We start from the raw sequence: 16979 nt of genomic DNA, 5'->3' as shown, positions 1-16979 counted from the left end.
ACAAGTTTGAAAAGAGGTCTGACAATGGTAGTTTTATCTTCTGCTTGCAGTGTGTACATTTTGCCATGTTTGCCTAAAACTTCATAATATTCTCTTGTATACTTTCTTCTATTTTTACGAACACGAATGTGAGTACCTGTCGGGTTCCCATTGTTGTCATAGTCAATAGTATTTTCATATGGGTCGCGTTTAGGTATTTCTATTTTTACTTTGTCGCCTTTCTTAAGTTTGAAGCCCGGCATTCTTTCTTGTTTGTCTCTTTTGACTAAATTATTAAATATATAGTCTTTCTCTAAGTCAGGGTTGTTTTTCATTTCTTCGGGGAGTGGTTTCCCAAACCTTTTTGTTTACGGCTATTGTAAATATTTAAAACTTGTCTCATCTTTGCCATGGAGAAGTGTCTATACTTGTCGTCATATGACATTTCATTTGCTTCACCACCTTGTGGTTGGTTTAAGTCTCTTAACATTTTTATACAACCGTCAATGACACCAAGAGCAGAATGGTTTTGGTCGACAATGAAATATTGGTTTACATTTTTTGAACGCAGATAGTTTTTAATATCATCTGATTTGAAAGAACTTTCACAGTCAGATGTCAGTTTTGTTGGATGGTATTTGTCAACGAATATTGTCAAAGCAGTTTTCACATCTAAAATATTTTTGGACCATAATGGTATGGCTTCACAGTATCTTGTGTTTTGACCGACAAATATTAGCCAGTATGGTGGTCCATCTTCTCTATACCTCGGAATGTTTTCCAAGATATCCATAAACCAAGCATTTGGTGTTGAACTAAAGATTTTTATCATGAGTGCTTTTTTTGTTGCCTTAGAAACATAGGGGTCCTTGTTTGGATTCGTCATTTTTTTAACCCATAAGAAATGGGTTTATTTGGCGCATTAGCAGGAGTTGCATCCAGATTTTTGCCCGCAGTGGGAACAATAGCCAGAGGTGTATTTGGAGTTGGAAGGAAGATTTTGAGTACATTAGGTTATACTTAAAGAGAAAGCACAACCTATTATACAAACTGTACAGAAAGGTTGGGATGTAGCACGAGATGCAGCAAATCTTATTCCAAATCCTGAAACAAGAGGAAAAGTTCAAGGATGGATGGACAATGTAGGAAGACAAGCAGGAAACTATTATAACAAAGCAAATGACTACTATAACCAAGCAGGACACTATATGGACCAAGGTGAAAGATTCTTTAACAGAGGATATAACCATGCACAACAATGGGTAAACAATAACCAACCTCAACCGCCTCAAACGTGGGGAATGTAAAGTTTTTTACTGAGATGAAATGAACAATACAGCATTGAGACAATGGGTTCAAGATGGATTTGTCGACTTCCAGCAGTTACACAACGTGTTTGTCAAGTTCTTCCTATACCTCAGGAAGTTTTAGACCGACTTAAAAAACCTAAACAACCAGTTGAAAACAAACCAAACTAAAATTTTTTACTGAGATGAAATGACCGAAGAAGTTGAAACGGTAGATTTGACACCACAAACAAAAAGTTCAGAACCATTGTCAAAACCTGTCAAAGAACTTACAGATGAAGAGAAAAATTCAATAATAGAAAGTGCCAGGTCTGGAAATACAAACCCTAACTATAAAGTCACTTTTCATAGAAATGGAACGGCTAGTATCTCAAAAAAGAAACAGACTCTCACAAATAAAATATTGAAGTCTGAAGGAGCTTTCGAACAACAGATGGAAAAGTTTACTTCACTGACCAACAGTTCATTATAGAACATCTCATTGACTTAGAGTCAAAATATTCTAAACTTTACAACAAACACAAAAAGTTGAAAGGAAAACAAAAACAAATGGCATATGATATTTATGAAGATGTTGACGACACAACTGTTCCTGCAGGTGAGGTAAAGTCAGAGGAACCGAAAAGTGACGAAAAACCGATAGAAGAAGAAAAACCAAAAACTGAAGATAAACCAAAACCAAAGTTTAGTTTGGAAACTAAACCAAGTCAACCTTCATTAGCTGGTATGGGTTGGCGTCAAAGACTTATGGCAGCAGGCGGTTATGTTAAGTAAAGAAAAAAAACATTTTTTTATTTTTATAAAAATGCCCCATATAGAATGGATAGAAAATCTGCTAGAATAAAAGCAGAGTTGCAAAGATATGGTTGGAGAGTTTCGAAGAATTTAAATATAGGAAGGGAAGACCCATAAAAGTCTATGACAAACTGGCTGGTCTTCGCTACGAAATGGATTTGGAAACAGCACGTGCAAATTATCCAAACAGACTAGAGAGGTTAGAAGAAGAACGTCTTATGGACATGCCTTTCGATGTTAGTGAACATTGCATGAAGTAAAATTTATTTTTTTAAAAAGTGACAACATTTTTTATTTTATTTGAAATGTACGCTGAGTTTGTTGGAGAAGACCGTTGGGAAACTTGTTTGTTAGATGAGAAATATGAAATTCACTGTTTGAGTCATTTGAAGTCAGAAACAAAAAGACAAAAAGAGTTTTAAGCGAATGGGAGCGAAATGACGGATATGCTATTATGAAGATGGGTGGAAAACACTATCTTAAACATGTTGTCATTGCAACTCATTTTATACTGAATCCTAACAATTTACCTTTGTAGACCATATAAACCGTATAAGAAACGACAATAGACTTGAAAACTTACGTTGGGTCACTCGTTCTGAAAACAATAAGAACAAAGGCAAATTTGGAGATATTGTATTCGAATTTGTCGACGAACTAGAAGATGAAACAATTGAAATTACAGACTATGGCAAGCATACGTTTGAGTTTTACTACTATAGCGAAGAACAAGACTCTTTCTACTTTTATACCGGCGTAAACTATAGAAATTACAAGTATATTTTACTAAGGCAGGCTATGCTTATGTAAACACTAGAGATACAGATGGAAAACACGTTCAAATACTTCTTAACAAATTCAAGAAGCTATATGGCATACTATTTTAAAACAATATATTTTTACATATATTAAATGCTTCAGGTTGAAAAACAAAGAACAAAAGTAGCAGATACAAAACCGTTAGACTATATCTTTACAAATGCTGGTAGGACAATATCAGATGAAGAAATTTCATCCCGAATATACAGGTTGACTATCCAATTCGTTGGCTTCAAAGTCCTTCAGATGCAAAGGCAATAGGATTTAGAAGAGTTTTGTTTTCAAATAGAACTAACGCATTTATGTTCGCAGTATATTTTCATGGGCAGTATAAAGGTCATGATGGTCTAATAGACAAATTTGACGAAATGAGAATCTTTACAGTTCGTTCAGACGAAAGTCTTGAGAAAACTCTAAATGACTTTCAAACTCAAATGAACAAATATTATTGGGAATTTCAAGAAAATACGACTCTTTACTAAATGGAACATACTATCTGAAACTAGAATATGACAAGATGAACTCCACCGTTTCATTTCAAAAGATTGAAATTAACCCTCCAAGAGATACAGAGTTTTTATATTGGAAAGTAGACACGTTCTTGGCACAATTTTCTTCGGTTACTAAACCAGAACGAACCATTACCACCAGATGGTCCATTTCAATTTATACTTCCACCAGCAGATTTGACAGTTTATAGAAACGTGTTTGACCCTCAAAATGTTATGTGTCATGCAAGTTTCAGTTCAAGCAACAATAGTTTTCTATGTATTGGTAGGACTTTTATGACTTTGCTTCTAAATTCTACGAACCACCTATAACAGTTTCTGACTTTCAAGTTTGGTTCACAACAAATGGTGTGCAACATATTATTTCCATTGTACTATGACTTTTATCTCGAATTGTCTTTCATATATAACTACGGAAAAGTGCTGAAAATATTGAAAAATAATGTTTAGGTGAAGAGGTGAGATCTCACCTCTTTTCTCACCTTTTTCTCAACCCTCTTGAATTTTCATGAATTTTATACAGAAAACATAGCACAAAAATAATGTTTAGGGTAGAAGGTGAGATCTCACCTGTTTTCTCACCTCTTTTCTCACCCGTTGAATTTTGTATTATTCTTCACAAAATGCTTGTTTTGAGGTCGAGCCACTTTTGGCTCCACCGTATTCTTTCAACCAAAACTCATGAATTCAGCAAAAATATAATTTAGGGTAGAAGGTTAGATCTAACCTCTTTTCTACCCTCATTTCTACCCTCTTGAATTTTCATGAATTTTTCCCGAAATAAAAATAGTTAGTTTTTTTAAAAAAAATATTTTTTATTTTTATTGTAAGAACATGTTAGCAACAACAGCACCAAACTCGTTAGTTATGAACCCAACTTCAATGTTAGTAGAAATGAAAAGCTTCATTCCTTCTTCATATACTTTTGAAACAGAAATCCAGAAGATAAAGCAAGAACTTTTAACATCTAATTTAGACTGTAGTGCGAAAGATGAAACAAATGAACAGTATCTTTATGAAATGCAGGACCTCATCGACCATTTACCCAAATTGCCTGAAATCCAACAACAAAAACTAACCATTCCTGAATTTGACGAAATTGAAGTCAAAGCAACTGACTCAGTAGAAATAAAGAAGTTCATACGAAAGGTAAACTATGAGTTTCTAGGATTTCATTGCAACCATAAGGTTATGGACAAAGATTGCGACATGGTATATAAGAATGTTTCTGACTTTACAAAACCCGGGAGTTTAAGACCTACGACAACTTTGTTTCGTTAGTTGCAAATGTGTATGGCAGATAAGAGATAAAGATAGAAGAGGTAAGGTATGGAATGAACAGATAAAACCAGCAAACTTTTGAGTTAAAGAAAACCATTGACGCTTTAGTTGTTCTAGCAGGTAAGGTTTCAGAATATAACGCAAAAATGAACCCGCAATGTTCAAAATGTAAAGCACAATGAGGAATATAACTACTCCGTCAAAGAGATAGAAAGAATGAGAAACGACTATGCTGACTTAAAAGAAAGTAGAGAAACCAGCAGAAGATAAAATGAACATGTTAGAATTTCTGAACAAAAACTATCCAACTGCTGACGATTTCCTTCTATCTGACGTCAAGAAGAAATATAAAGAAACTTTCGGCATTGTTAAAACATTCGATATCCTCAGCGAAGAAATAGAAGCTACAAAACTGTTTAAAGTCTCACGAATTCATAACGTTTACCATGTAAAACGCTTATAAAATAACTGGGGTAGAAAAGAGGTTAGATCTAACCTTCTACCCTAAACATTATTTTTGCTGAAAAATGACCAAAATTCTGAGTAAAATAATTTTTAGGGCTTGTGTCAAACCGTTGAGTTTTCACAAAATTCCAAAAATAACGTTTACCATGTAAAACGCTTATAAAATAACTGAGGTTAGAAAAGAGGTTAGAAAAGAGGTTAGATCTAACCTTCTACCCTAAATTATATTTTTGTCTGATTTACGCTCATTACGAAGAAGTCTTGACAAAACATGTACGTTTAGTTTCGATGAAATCATGACAAAGAATGTACGATGAAGAAGTCTTGACAAAACATATACGAAGAAATCATGAAAATTCAAGAGGGTAGAAAAGAGGGTAGAAAGGAGGTTAGATCTAACCTTCTACCCTAAAATATATTTTTGCTGAATTCCGTATGAAATCGTGAAATTTCTCTAGACCGGATTTTACCGGCCTTGCCTAAAAACATGAAAATCGTGAAGAACAGCGACCAGGGAAAAAAAAACTTAGTCGCCTAAAACTCATGAAAATCGTGAAATTTCTCTAGACCGGATTTTACCGGCCTTGCCTAAAACACATGAAAATCGTGAAGAACAGCGACCAGGGAAAAAAAACTTAGTCGCCAAAACTCTATGAAATTTCATGAATTTCCTTAAGACAGAAAAAATAAAGTTAGTTTTATTTTTTTTATTTTTTTATTTTGTATGTAAGAACAGAAATGTTAAACATTGAGTTTGAAACAGTTAGAAAGATAGACAATGACACCAAAGTGGTTAGAATCGGTGATTTAAACGTAAGATACTCAGAAATACAACAAATATTCTTTGTCAGACATTATATCTCCATCTGGAAAGAAACATCCCATTGGGTTAAAATTGCTTCTACTCAGAAATTTTGACAAGAAATCCTGAGCTTATGATATCGGTAAGATTCTATGGAACTACAGCATATCTTATAGACAAAAGTCTTATACCAATAGTTTTGTTTGGTTAGACCCAGTTGTTGGATATAACTTCATAACATATGGTTTATTCGACTCAGAACGTTGCAGTGAAGGCTTACTTTACATCGTTCAGAAACCGAAGGACTTCAATACAAAAAGATATAAGATAGGAGAACATATAATATAACTCAAAGATATGACAGTATAGTCAATAGAGTCAAGGTTGTGTTTGTTAACGATATGAGAGCTGCTGAAAAGAACTACTCGAAAAGTTTGAGAAAATGTATGGTGCTCCACGAAAGGTAAGAAACGTTTGAAGTAGATGAGATAGATAAAGCTATAAAATTATTTGACGAAGTTGCTGAAAATACATGTAAGCGTTTATTTTTGGTCTTTTGTGAAAGTCAGAAAAATAAAGTTAGTTTTATTTTTATTTATTTTTTTATTTTGTATGTAAAGACAGATATAACAACAGAGAACACAACAACAGTTTATAGTCATGAAGCTATAAATGAGAATATGAGTACATACAGTTTAACAAACTCCGTCTCATTCGTTCGGTCAAAGACGATATGTACCAGATGCAAAGTATTTTGAACGCTCTTCGTTCTAAAAGCAAGCATATCATTGGTTTGAAAACCAACAGACAAAAGAACTTTTAGAAGAATTTTCCTCATATGTTTGCTACCCTCGAAAAACCGAGGAATGAGATTCCGTATGAAATCGTAAAAAATTTGCCAATAAATTTAAGAGGATATTATGTTCATAGACTTTTAGTAAATGCCGTAGCAATGTGGGCTTCACCTCGTTATGCTTGTTATATTTTCATGATGTTAGATGAAATTCATAGACAAGAACGTGAAGAGATGGAAAAGAAACTTCATGCAAAAGACAAAAGCATTCAGAAAAGAATACCACGTTCGGTACCAAAAGGAAAGGAAAAGAACTATAAGTATATGATTTATACTGAAGAGATGGAAATGAAGAAGACGAGATATGGTTATGTTGCATTTAGTCAGAAGAAACAACAAAAGTTTTACGACCTTGCTAAGATTTACAAATCTGACAGAAATTGGTTCTATCGCGAAAACTTACCGATTTCAATGACACCGAATGAAGATGTGAAACAAATAGTTCAAGATACGTTCCTCAAACACACTATGATATTAAAGGTTGTACAATTCTTACATTCAAAGAAGATTTGCCATTGTTAAAGGAAAAAATAACAGAGTATTTTGACAACTTCAAACAAGCAGAGTAAATGAACTCTTTATTTTTCAAGCTTGACTTCAGATGGCTCAGGTAGCTCTATAAAGTAAATTGTCTTGTCAAATCCTTCTGGCATTCCGAGTCCTTCCATCCGACATTCCGAGTCCTTCCTTCTGGCATTCCGAGTCCTTCCTTCCGACAGAAAAATATTTTCCCGACAACTGGAAAAAGTTTTTCCTTCCGACAGAAAAAATTTTTCCATCCGACAGGAAAAAATTTTCCAGTTGTCCGTCCGTAAACCATTCAAATTTTCGAAAATTGAGAACTTTTTGGTCGAACTTCAGAAAAAAATTTTCCATCCGACAGGAAAATTTTTTCCATCCGACAGGACACAAACGGATGACTGACGTTCCTCTTCCTGAATGCCTTCCAAAGCCAGAAGAACCGAAAGCTGCAGAACCACAACAGACTTACTAAGACTAAACACTTACATTTTTCAAGCTTGACTTTTTACAATTTGAACTTTGTTTGCGTAGATATGAATTCTGAAAGAAGTATGAGGGTCTTGTATGACTTTGTACTTCTCCCATAGTTCATGTCTGTCAAACTTACCTGCCATGGACTCTTTCATAAGTTCCATGAAATCGTCTTCGGACAATCCGGGGAAAAGTATAATGTCAGTAAGTATTCTTTTAACATCCTTACTTAAACTCTTTGCTGTCTGTACACTATTACGACTGAAATGTTAAAGTGTCTGAGCTTCTTAAGAATTCGACACATATCTTGTTCTCTGTTCTTTAACAAAGGATGAGAGGCGAAATCATCTAAGATAAGAAGAACCTATGAGGGTAAGTCTTCCAATCGTAAGATTGCAATTTCTTCGAAATGTATTCTATCTCTTTCTGTTTGTTTCTGAAGTGTTTCTTCTCTAATATTCTCTGCATTTCCTCATTAGGTTCTTTAAACTTAGAATTTATATACTCATTTATAGCATTGTACTTCAAAACTCTTCTTTGGTACTTCTTTATCCAATCTAACAACTCAGTATCCTTTATACATACTAACTTAGACTTCTTTATAATATCTTTGAACGAATTGACGGTTTGGTCAAATTGACCAGAAGTACTACAAATAACAACTAACTCATAGAATGGGTTTTCTCATCTAGTTCTTGTTTGTGTGCAGCCATTTTAAGATAAGTGAAAGTCTTACCCGACCCAGGTGGTGCAATTAGACCTGTTATACCATTCTGAGCAAATAAGAACTTGTCATGTATAGGCTTTATCTGAGCATTTTCTAACTTCTCTTGTTCTTGTTTAAAACATTCTCAATTTTTTGTCAATGTCAGCAAACTTTTTTTCTAACATATTTTTAGAAAAATTAAAATTTTTATCTTTTAGAAAATGTCTAGCGATTTCGCTATCTATATTCGAGACAAGCTTTTCGACAGCAAAATCTGTCGACATAAAATCTTACATAGTGTAAACAAGAAAGGTGAATTTGTTCTAAAGTTCTGTTTTCTGGGAATATGACAAGAACCATAAAACATTAGGCAGAGAAGTCTTTAAGTTTGTCAATGACAGACTTGTTGACAGAGATGAGCCGATTGGAAGATGAAGTCCAACAAAATTCTTAGAATGCAAAGAAGACACATGCGCTGTTCTTGAAGATGAAATAGAAAACAGAATAGAAGAGCTATTAAAGGACAAAGAACTTTTACATAAATATGGTTGCGCCAAATTTGACATAACTCCACCAGAAAAGAAAGAGAGAAAAGAAAGAAAAGAAAGTAGAAGAGAGAAGAAAGAACCTGAACCAGTTCCAGAGAAAAGAAATTTGACATGTAAAAATAAAATTTTTTTTTTGAACATTTCTGGGTCAATGTCAATGTTCTCTTCCTCTTTAGGAGTAAACACTGGCTTAGACTCTAAAATCTTTTTACCCAATTTACCTTGAACTTCTACAACTTTAGACTCATAATATTCATAGTCGTCTGCTTTCTTTGGTTCATAAGGTATAACAAGTTTGTATGCTTTGCCTTCTTTAAGGTTTGAGAACTTCTGTCAAAATTTTCTTTGACTGCTAACAAACCTTCTATGTCTAAGTCTTCAAATTTCGCACCATTTTTAGTCACTAATAGCAAACTTAACTGGTTCGATGTTCAAACTTTGCTGAATGAAGACTTTTCAAAATGGTAGAAGTAAACATTCAAATATGTGAATGGGTCTAGTTCTTCTTTAAGTCCTGACATGTACTTGTTTACTGAGATGAATTTTGTCATCTTTTTATCGGATAAAAAAATATTTTTTTTAAATTTACTCATAAAAATTTTTCTTTGTATATACACCATTCTGTACGTCTAAAAGCTTTTGACATTTGCCAAGAATGTTCGTTTAGACGCTGTCATATAACCATATTCTTGACAATATTGTTTATAGAATCGTACAATGACCTTTCATCTAAACACTCAAAGTCAGTTTCATCTATGAACAGTTCATATACACTCTTGTTTGCTTCTAACAATGTTTGTCTCTCTTCGTATGTGGAATTTGTCTTGGATTGAACTTTGAAATATCTAATGTCATAAATATGAGAACAAGTGGTTGTAAAAGTCAGATGTCAAAGTTTCTGCTAAGTCGTCAAAAATATTCTGTATCTTGCATATGAGAATCTGACGTTCTGACAACTACATATCTTCTGTCAGAACTTTCTAACTTCATCGGAACAGCATTGTTTGAAACCATAATGAAGTTTGCAACATTTTCACAAACTCTTTGGTCTTTATACTTTCTTTCACAACTCCAACTTTGTCTGTTATAAGACTCTTCAAAGCATCTGAGTTTAAAACTTTTGTTGTATCTATACTTTGAAGTTTCGTTGCATACTATAAGTTTCATATTCTCTATTGAGGAGTTAAACTTGCCACAGATGTTTTCTAGTTTGTCATATTCGGGTTTCGAATAGCCTTCTAACAGTTTGCACAAAATATCTGTAAAGAATGTGTTCTTACCAGTTCCTTGCTTTTCCAATTATAATGAGAGCAGTTTCATTTTTAGCACTTGGATGTTGTAAGATGTTTGCAACCAACATAGAATATACTCATAAACCTTTTCGTTTCCATTGCATATAATTTCTTTGACATGGTCTAACCAAGCTTCTATAATATTTTCTTTCCATTCTACTTGTTCGTATTTATATCCAGTGAAGATAGAATAGAAGTTTGGAGAAGGTGTATAAACTTTATACCTCGAACTGAAAAATCTTCTAACTTTGACAATAAGATATCCCAAGCATCTAACATCTTCATTCCAACTTGTAAACTTTTTTTTCTTAAGTTTCTGTCTACATTCTTGTTCAGACACTATTGTTGCTTTGGTTTGTTAAAGACTACATCCCATTCTTTCATGACATAAATTCTGGGAGAGTCAACATAAATGACTAAACGTTTCAAATTCTCGACTGCTTTGTTATAGTCTCGAAATGGACACATATTTCTGAATGCTTGGAAGTCATAAAAATCTGAAACATCTATTCTGTACATTTTTATAAAAATAAAAAAATATTTTTTTATTCTACTTTGTTGTTTCATTTGTTGCATTTGTTGTTCTTGAGCTATTTGTTGTTGAAGTTGTTCTTGTAATACAATACTTTCACCAGTTGCATCTTCCAATTCGAAACTTTCTGCCGTCATTGACAAATACATAGGACATAAAAGTTTTACAGGAACAAAGTTTGCGTCACTAATGTCAACGTTATACTTGCCAAAGTGTTTGAGTTCACTAAGGTTGAAAATTCTGCATTCGAATGAACAATAGGCAAACCAGCAGAGAAAGTATTGTTTATACGCATAAGTATCTTTTGGTCATAATAGTTTTCTGTCGACATTCGAATAACACTTTGAACCTAAGTTTGAAACAATATATAAGATTGGTGTGCTTAATGTCAATGGAATAGACATTCCTTGTATGACACCTTTTCCTGTTATAGGAATGTTGGTAGTAAAACCAGAAATAAGTTTTGTATTATAGCTCATATTGTTTATAGTAAACTCAGTCGGACATCCAAACATAATGAAACCTGCTCTAGTTGCAGCACATGTTACAACCCGTCCTTAAAGTATTAAATAAGTCAACAAAAACCTGTTGGTGGTATACTGAGTAAGTATCTTCAAAGGAGTATTTTTTACCATTCACAACAATAAATCTTCTGGTGTCAAAAGAGCAAAACAGGCTTTAGTCGTCATTGTGTTTAAAGTTAGTTTACAATACCGTCTTGAGGACTTTGTAAGTTTGTTGTATAGAATTATATGACTCAGGGTTTTTAGTCGTAATAGTATAAACCATTATATCTTCTGCCATTTATATATATTTAAAAGTTTTTCTGAAGTGGAGAAGAACTTCATCTAAACTTTCACATGGCGTTTCTTGAAGTTCTCTGTCTAAGAAGTTCAAATATTTTGTAAAGACATAGAACTTTCTTTTGTCTACACGAACAAACAAACAGGGTCTTTCATATCGTTCAAAAGTGTGTAAAGTCCTTTACATGAAATAAAGTCTATATTATTTTCTTTCAAACATCTTTCAAGAAGTTTTGACATTTTTACTTAGCAATAAATTTTAATGAAATGTTGTGGTCGTCAAATATTTTTATGACGTCTGGGAAACTATACTTTAAGTTCAACGTTTCACCTCCTTTCATAACGTATATCTTGTCAATGACATTATATGAAACACCACAGCAACTAATGTCGGGTTCTATTTCTTTGATGTTTATATCGTCTGCCTGTCAAAAGTTTCAATAGTTCTTTCAAACTTCATGAGGTGCAATGACATATGAGTTACTTTTACAGGGTTGTGTTCGACCAAGTTTAACATTATACTTAAAGCTGACAAATCTTCTCCTGAGTTTGAAGTTTCTTCAGTTGTTGGTAGTCGTTTCGAATATCTGAACAACAGAACTTAAGTCTCTGCTAACTTCAGGATATGTTGGTTCTTTTACAGGAACAATTGTTATATACCATCTTCGTCCTCGTATGGTTTTCCCCACTTCAACATCTTGTCTTTGACATTGACAACAACACTTTGACTGTTTGTTTGAGTTGGTGAATTTAACTTCACATCTGCGCCGCCATTAAACCTTTTGAAACACTTACGCTTCTATTTTTCGAAATGACATTTTACTTAGAATAAAAAAGATGGACGTATTCGAGTATCTCTTCGAATTGAAGCAGAACAAAGTTTACACACACAAACAATACAAATACATTGACAGAATAGTTTTTATACAAACAATGGTAAATGTTATAGAATAGCAGTCTTTGCTGAACCTAAATATTTTCATAAAGCAAAGAAAGTTGGTATAACCGAGATGGTGAAAGTTCTTGACGTTGACAAAAATATAACAACAAAACTTACAGATATTTCTAAAGGTAAGTTTATCTTACAATATTATGTCAAAATGGCGTACTGTCAATATTTGACGGAGAGAAGTCAGTTCAAGAAAACTTACTGACCTGCTGCAAATCTGCTCGATGGAAGCTGTCGTTATGCCAATCTGAGGAGCCCCAGCAGGTTTCATCGAACGAATCTTCAAAAGAGCATCTTCCGTGAAAAGTGCTATTGGTTTTGTAAACTTCTTTGCTCTCAGTTCATCTGGACCGTCTCTGTCACCAGTATATTGTATTTGTACAGTACCAACAGTTGAAATACCACCATAAAGTCTTCTGAGTCAGCAAATGGAATGCCAAGCCAAAAGTTTGAACGGTATCCATTTGTATATTGAGTTTTTTGACCTCCTGTATGAGTCCATACTTTCACATATGGCATAATAGAACTTTGCATTTCAGGGTTAATGGTTGTTGTGAAGTTGTTGTTAAAGTTCATAGCATCTAATGTCAAGTTGTATGACCTCATATCCTCAACTGTAGAATATTCTTCTCTTGGATAATATTTGCCATCTATGTTTATATGATATTTAATACCGGGGTTGTAGAAACAAGAATAGTCATTTATAGTTCGTCTGAACAGTACAAACATAGTATCTGCATGTTTCATTGCAGTTGTTAAAGCAATATCTGTTCTTGCACCTGGGTCAGCACTTTGGTTTCCAACTTCACCTGCAAAGTCTTTGACAGATATTTGGTGTATAGGGAACATAAGTGGAACTGCAATATATTTGGCAGCTAAAGCATTTGAAATATCTGGTCCAACATATAGACTGCAAGTCTGCTTTCTATTCTCTTGCATTCAAACTTTTCGCATGTGAACTTAACTGGGTCCAAGCAGTTCCAGCAGCATTGAAATAATAGTTTACTTCATTGTTGAAGTTTGAGAACCAAAGTCTAAGTCAACTTTGTCTTTGCAAAAGTCGGAGAATGACGTTTTATTTGTTCCATACGTTGTAAGAGTGAATGGGTCTTGTGTTGGTGCATGACTAAGTTATTTTTGCTTGGAGTAAGTTCGATAGAATTTTTCCTGCCCAGTTTTGGCAAGTATCTTAAAAACCTGAAGATGAGGAAAGATGACAAAGGAACTCTAAGTTTCAGTTTTACTTTAGTGGCAGCAGTTCCATCTGAACCAGAAAGGTTAACATAACTCCTGGAACGTTAGGGTCAAGTCTTCTTATTTTCTCAATATTTGCATACTGGTCTGTTTGTTCTCTAGCTTGTGGTTGTACTGAGTTTCTCAAGCGAACCATTCATAGTTTGCCCATGTTACTGTTTGAACTAAGTCAGAGTTAGAATATATCTTATATCCATGAAAACTTCTGGAGCATATTGGTATCCGACATAGAAAATTCATTGCAACCTTTCTTGTCAGACAACTTGGCAGAAGGTTTTATTTCAATGTCTTGTTCCACGTATAAGAATGAGTTGTCAATAGAAATAATATGAAACCTGTCGCAAGCAATATCTACTGTTGTTGAAGAACTTCTCCAAAATCACCTACGTTTCCATAAGAAAAGCAGTTGTTATATTCGTAAGTTCCAGGAACTATTTCTGACCTTCTAATGGCATTGTCGCATTCGTTATACCATTCGGAAACATTTCGTTCATGCATCCAAAACTGTTGGCGTTATATTCTGAGCGGCGTACATTTCATATGGGTAAGCTTAATGTCAATGGAATAGACATTCCTTGTATGACACCTTTTCCTGTTATAGGAAACTGTTGGTAGTAAAAACCGAAAATAAGTTTTGTATTATAGCTCATATTGTTTATAGTAAACTCAGTCGGACATCCAAACATAATGAAACCTGCTCTAGTTGCAGCACATGTTACACCCGTCCTTAAAGTATTAAATAAGTCAACAAAACCTGTTGGTGGTATATCTGAGTAAGTATCTTCAAAGGAGTATTTTTACCATTCACAACAATAAAATCTTCTGGTGTCAAAAGAGCAAAACAGGCTTTAGTCGTCATTGTGTTTAAAGTTAGTTTACAATACCGTCCTGAGGACTTTGTAAGTTTGTTGTTATAGAATTATATGACTCAGGGTTTTTAGTCGTAATAGTATAAACCATTATATCTTCTGCCATTTATATATATTTAAAAGTTTTTCTGAAAGTGGAGAAGAACTTCATCTAAACTTTCACATGGCGTTTCTTGAAGTTCTCTGTCTAAGAAGTTCAAATATTTTGTAAAGACATAGAACTTTCTTTTGTCTACACGAACAAACAAAAGGGTCTTTCATATCGTTCAAAAGTGTGTAAGTCCCTTACATGAAATAAAGTCTATATTATTTTCTTCAACATCTTTCAAGAAGTTTTGACATTTTACTTAGCAAATAAATTTTACATAAAATCTTACATAGTGTAAACAAGAAAGGTGAATTTGTTCTAAAGTTCTGTTTCTGGGAATATGACAAGAACCATAAAACATTAGGCAGAGAAGTCTTTAAGTTTGTCAATGACAGACTTGTTGACAGAGATGACGCCGATTGGAGAGATGAAGTCCAACAAAACTTCTTAGAATGCAAAGAAGACACATGCGCTGTTCTTGAAGATGAAATAGAAAACAGAATAGAAGAGCTATTAAAGGACAAAGAACTTTTACATAAATATGGTTGCGCCAAATTTGACATAACTCCACCAGAAAAGAAGAAGAAGAGAAAAGAAAAGAAAGTAGAAGAAGAGAAGAAAGAACCTGAACCAGTTCCAGAGAAAAAGAAATTTGACATGTAAAAATAAAATTTTATTTTTAGAACATTTCTGGTCAATGTCAATGTTCTCTTCCTCTTTAGGAGCAAACACTGGCTTAGACTCTAAAATCTTTTTACCCAATTTACCTTGAACTTCTACAACTTTAGACTCATAATATTCATAGTCGTCTGCTTTCTTTGGTTCATAAGGTATAACAAGTTTGTATGCTTTGCCTTCTTTAAGGTTTGAGAACCTTCTGTCAAAATTTCTTTGACTGCTAACAAACCTTCTATGTCTAAGTCTTCAAATTTTCGCACCATTTTTAGTCACAATAGCAAACTTAACTGGTTCGATGTTCCAAACTTTGCTGAATGAAGACTTTTCAAAATGGTAGAAGTAAACATTCAAATATGTGAATGGGTCTAGTTCTTCTTTAAGTCCTGACATGTACTTGTTTACTGAGATGAATTTTGTCATCTTTTCTATCGGATAAAAAAATATTTTTTTTAAATTTACTCATAAAAATTTTCTTTGTATATATACACATTCTGTACGTCTAAAAGACTTTTGACATTTGCCAAGAATGTTCGTTTAGACGCTGTCATATAACCATATTCTTGACAATATTGTTTATACGAATCGTACAATGACCTTTCATCTAAACACTCAAAGTCAGTTTCATCTATGAACAGTTCATATACACTCTTGTTTGCTTCTAACAATGTTTGTCTCTCTTCGGTATGTGGAATTTGTCTTGGATTGAACTTTGAAATATCTAATGTCATAAAAATATGAGAACAAGTGTTGTAAAAGTCAGATGTCAAAGTTTCTGCTAAGTCGTCAAAATATTCTGTATCTTGCATATGAGAATCTGACGTTCTGACAACTACATATCTTCTGTCAGAACTTTCTAACTTCATCGAACAGCATTGTTTGAAACCATAATGAAGTTTGCAACATTTTCACAAACTCTTTTGGTCTTTATACTTTCTTTCAACAACTCCAACTTTGTCTGTTATAAGACTCTTCAAAGCATCTGAGTTTAAAACTTTTGTTGTATCTATACTTTGAAGTTCGTTGCATACTATAAGTTTCATATTCTCTATTGAGGAGTTAAACTTGCCACAGATGTTTTCTAAGTTTGTCATATTCGGTTCGAATAGCCTTCTAACAGTTTGCACAAAATATCTGTAAAGAATGTGTTCTTACCAGTTCCTTGCTTTCCAATTATAATGAGAGCAGTTTTCATTTTTAGCACTTGGATGTTGTAAGATGTTTGCAAACCAACATAAGATATACTCATAAACCTTTTCGTTTCCATTGCATATAATTTCTTTGACATGGTCTAACCAAGCTTCTATAATATTTTCTTTCCATTCTACTTGTTCGTATTTATATCCAGTGAAGATAGAATAGAAGTTTGGAGAAGGTGTATAAAACTTTATACCTCGAACTGAAAAATCTTCTAACTTTGACAATAAGATATCCCAAGCATCTAACATCTTCATTCCAAC

At 33.6% G+C, this 16979-nt stretch overlaps 4 pseudogenes across 4 annotated transcripts, besides 1 other annotated feature; 2 read left to right on the top strand and 2 right to left on the bottom strand.

Annotated features, from left to right (window-relative positions):
* Positions 1 to 16979: part of a mobile genetic element that runs on past both edges of the window.
* TVAGG3_0941000 lies at positions 14 to 865 on the bottom strand (annotated as a pseudogene). The gene has a single exon. A coding segment is annotated over exon 1 (852 nt).
* TVAGG3_0940990 lies at positions 1477 to 2060 on the top strand (annotated as a pseudogene). The gene has a single exon. A coding segment is annotated over exon 1 (584 nt).
* Positions 4244 to 5153, top strand: TVAGG3_0940980 (annotated as a pseudogene). Its single transcript has one exon. A coding segment is annotated over exon 1 (910 nt).
* On the bottom strand, positions 7824 to 8271 carry TVAGG3_0940970 (annotated as a pseudogene). Its single transcript has one exon. A coding segment is annotated over exon 1 (448 nt).

The sequence above is a fragment of the Trichomonas vaginalis genome, chromosome I, assembly GCF_026262505.1.
Source record: "Trichomonas vaginalis G3 chromosome I, whole genome shotgun sequence".
Lineage (NCBI taxonomy): Eukaryota > Parabasalia > Trichomonadida > Trichomonadidae > Trichomonas > Trichomonas vaginalis.
Note: the sequence above shows the minus strand (reverse complement) of the source record. Positions and strands in the feature narration are given on the sequence as shown.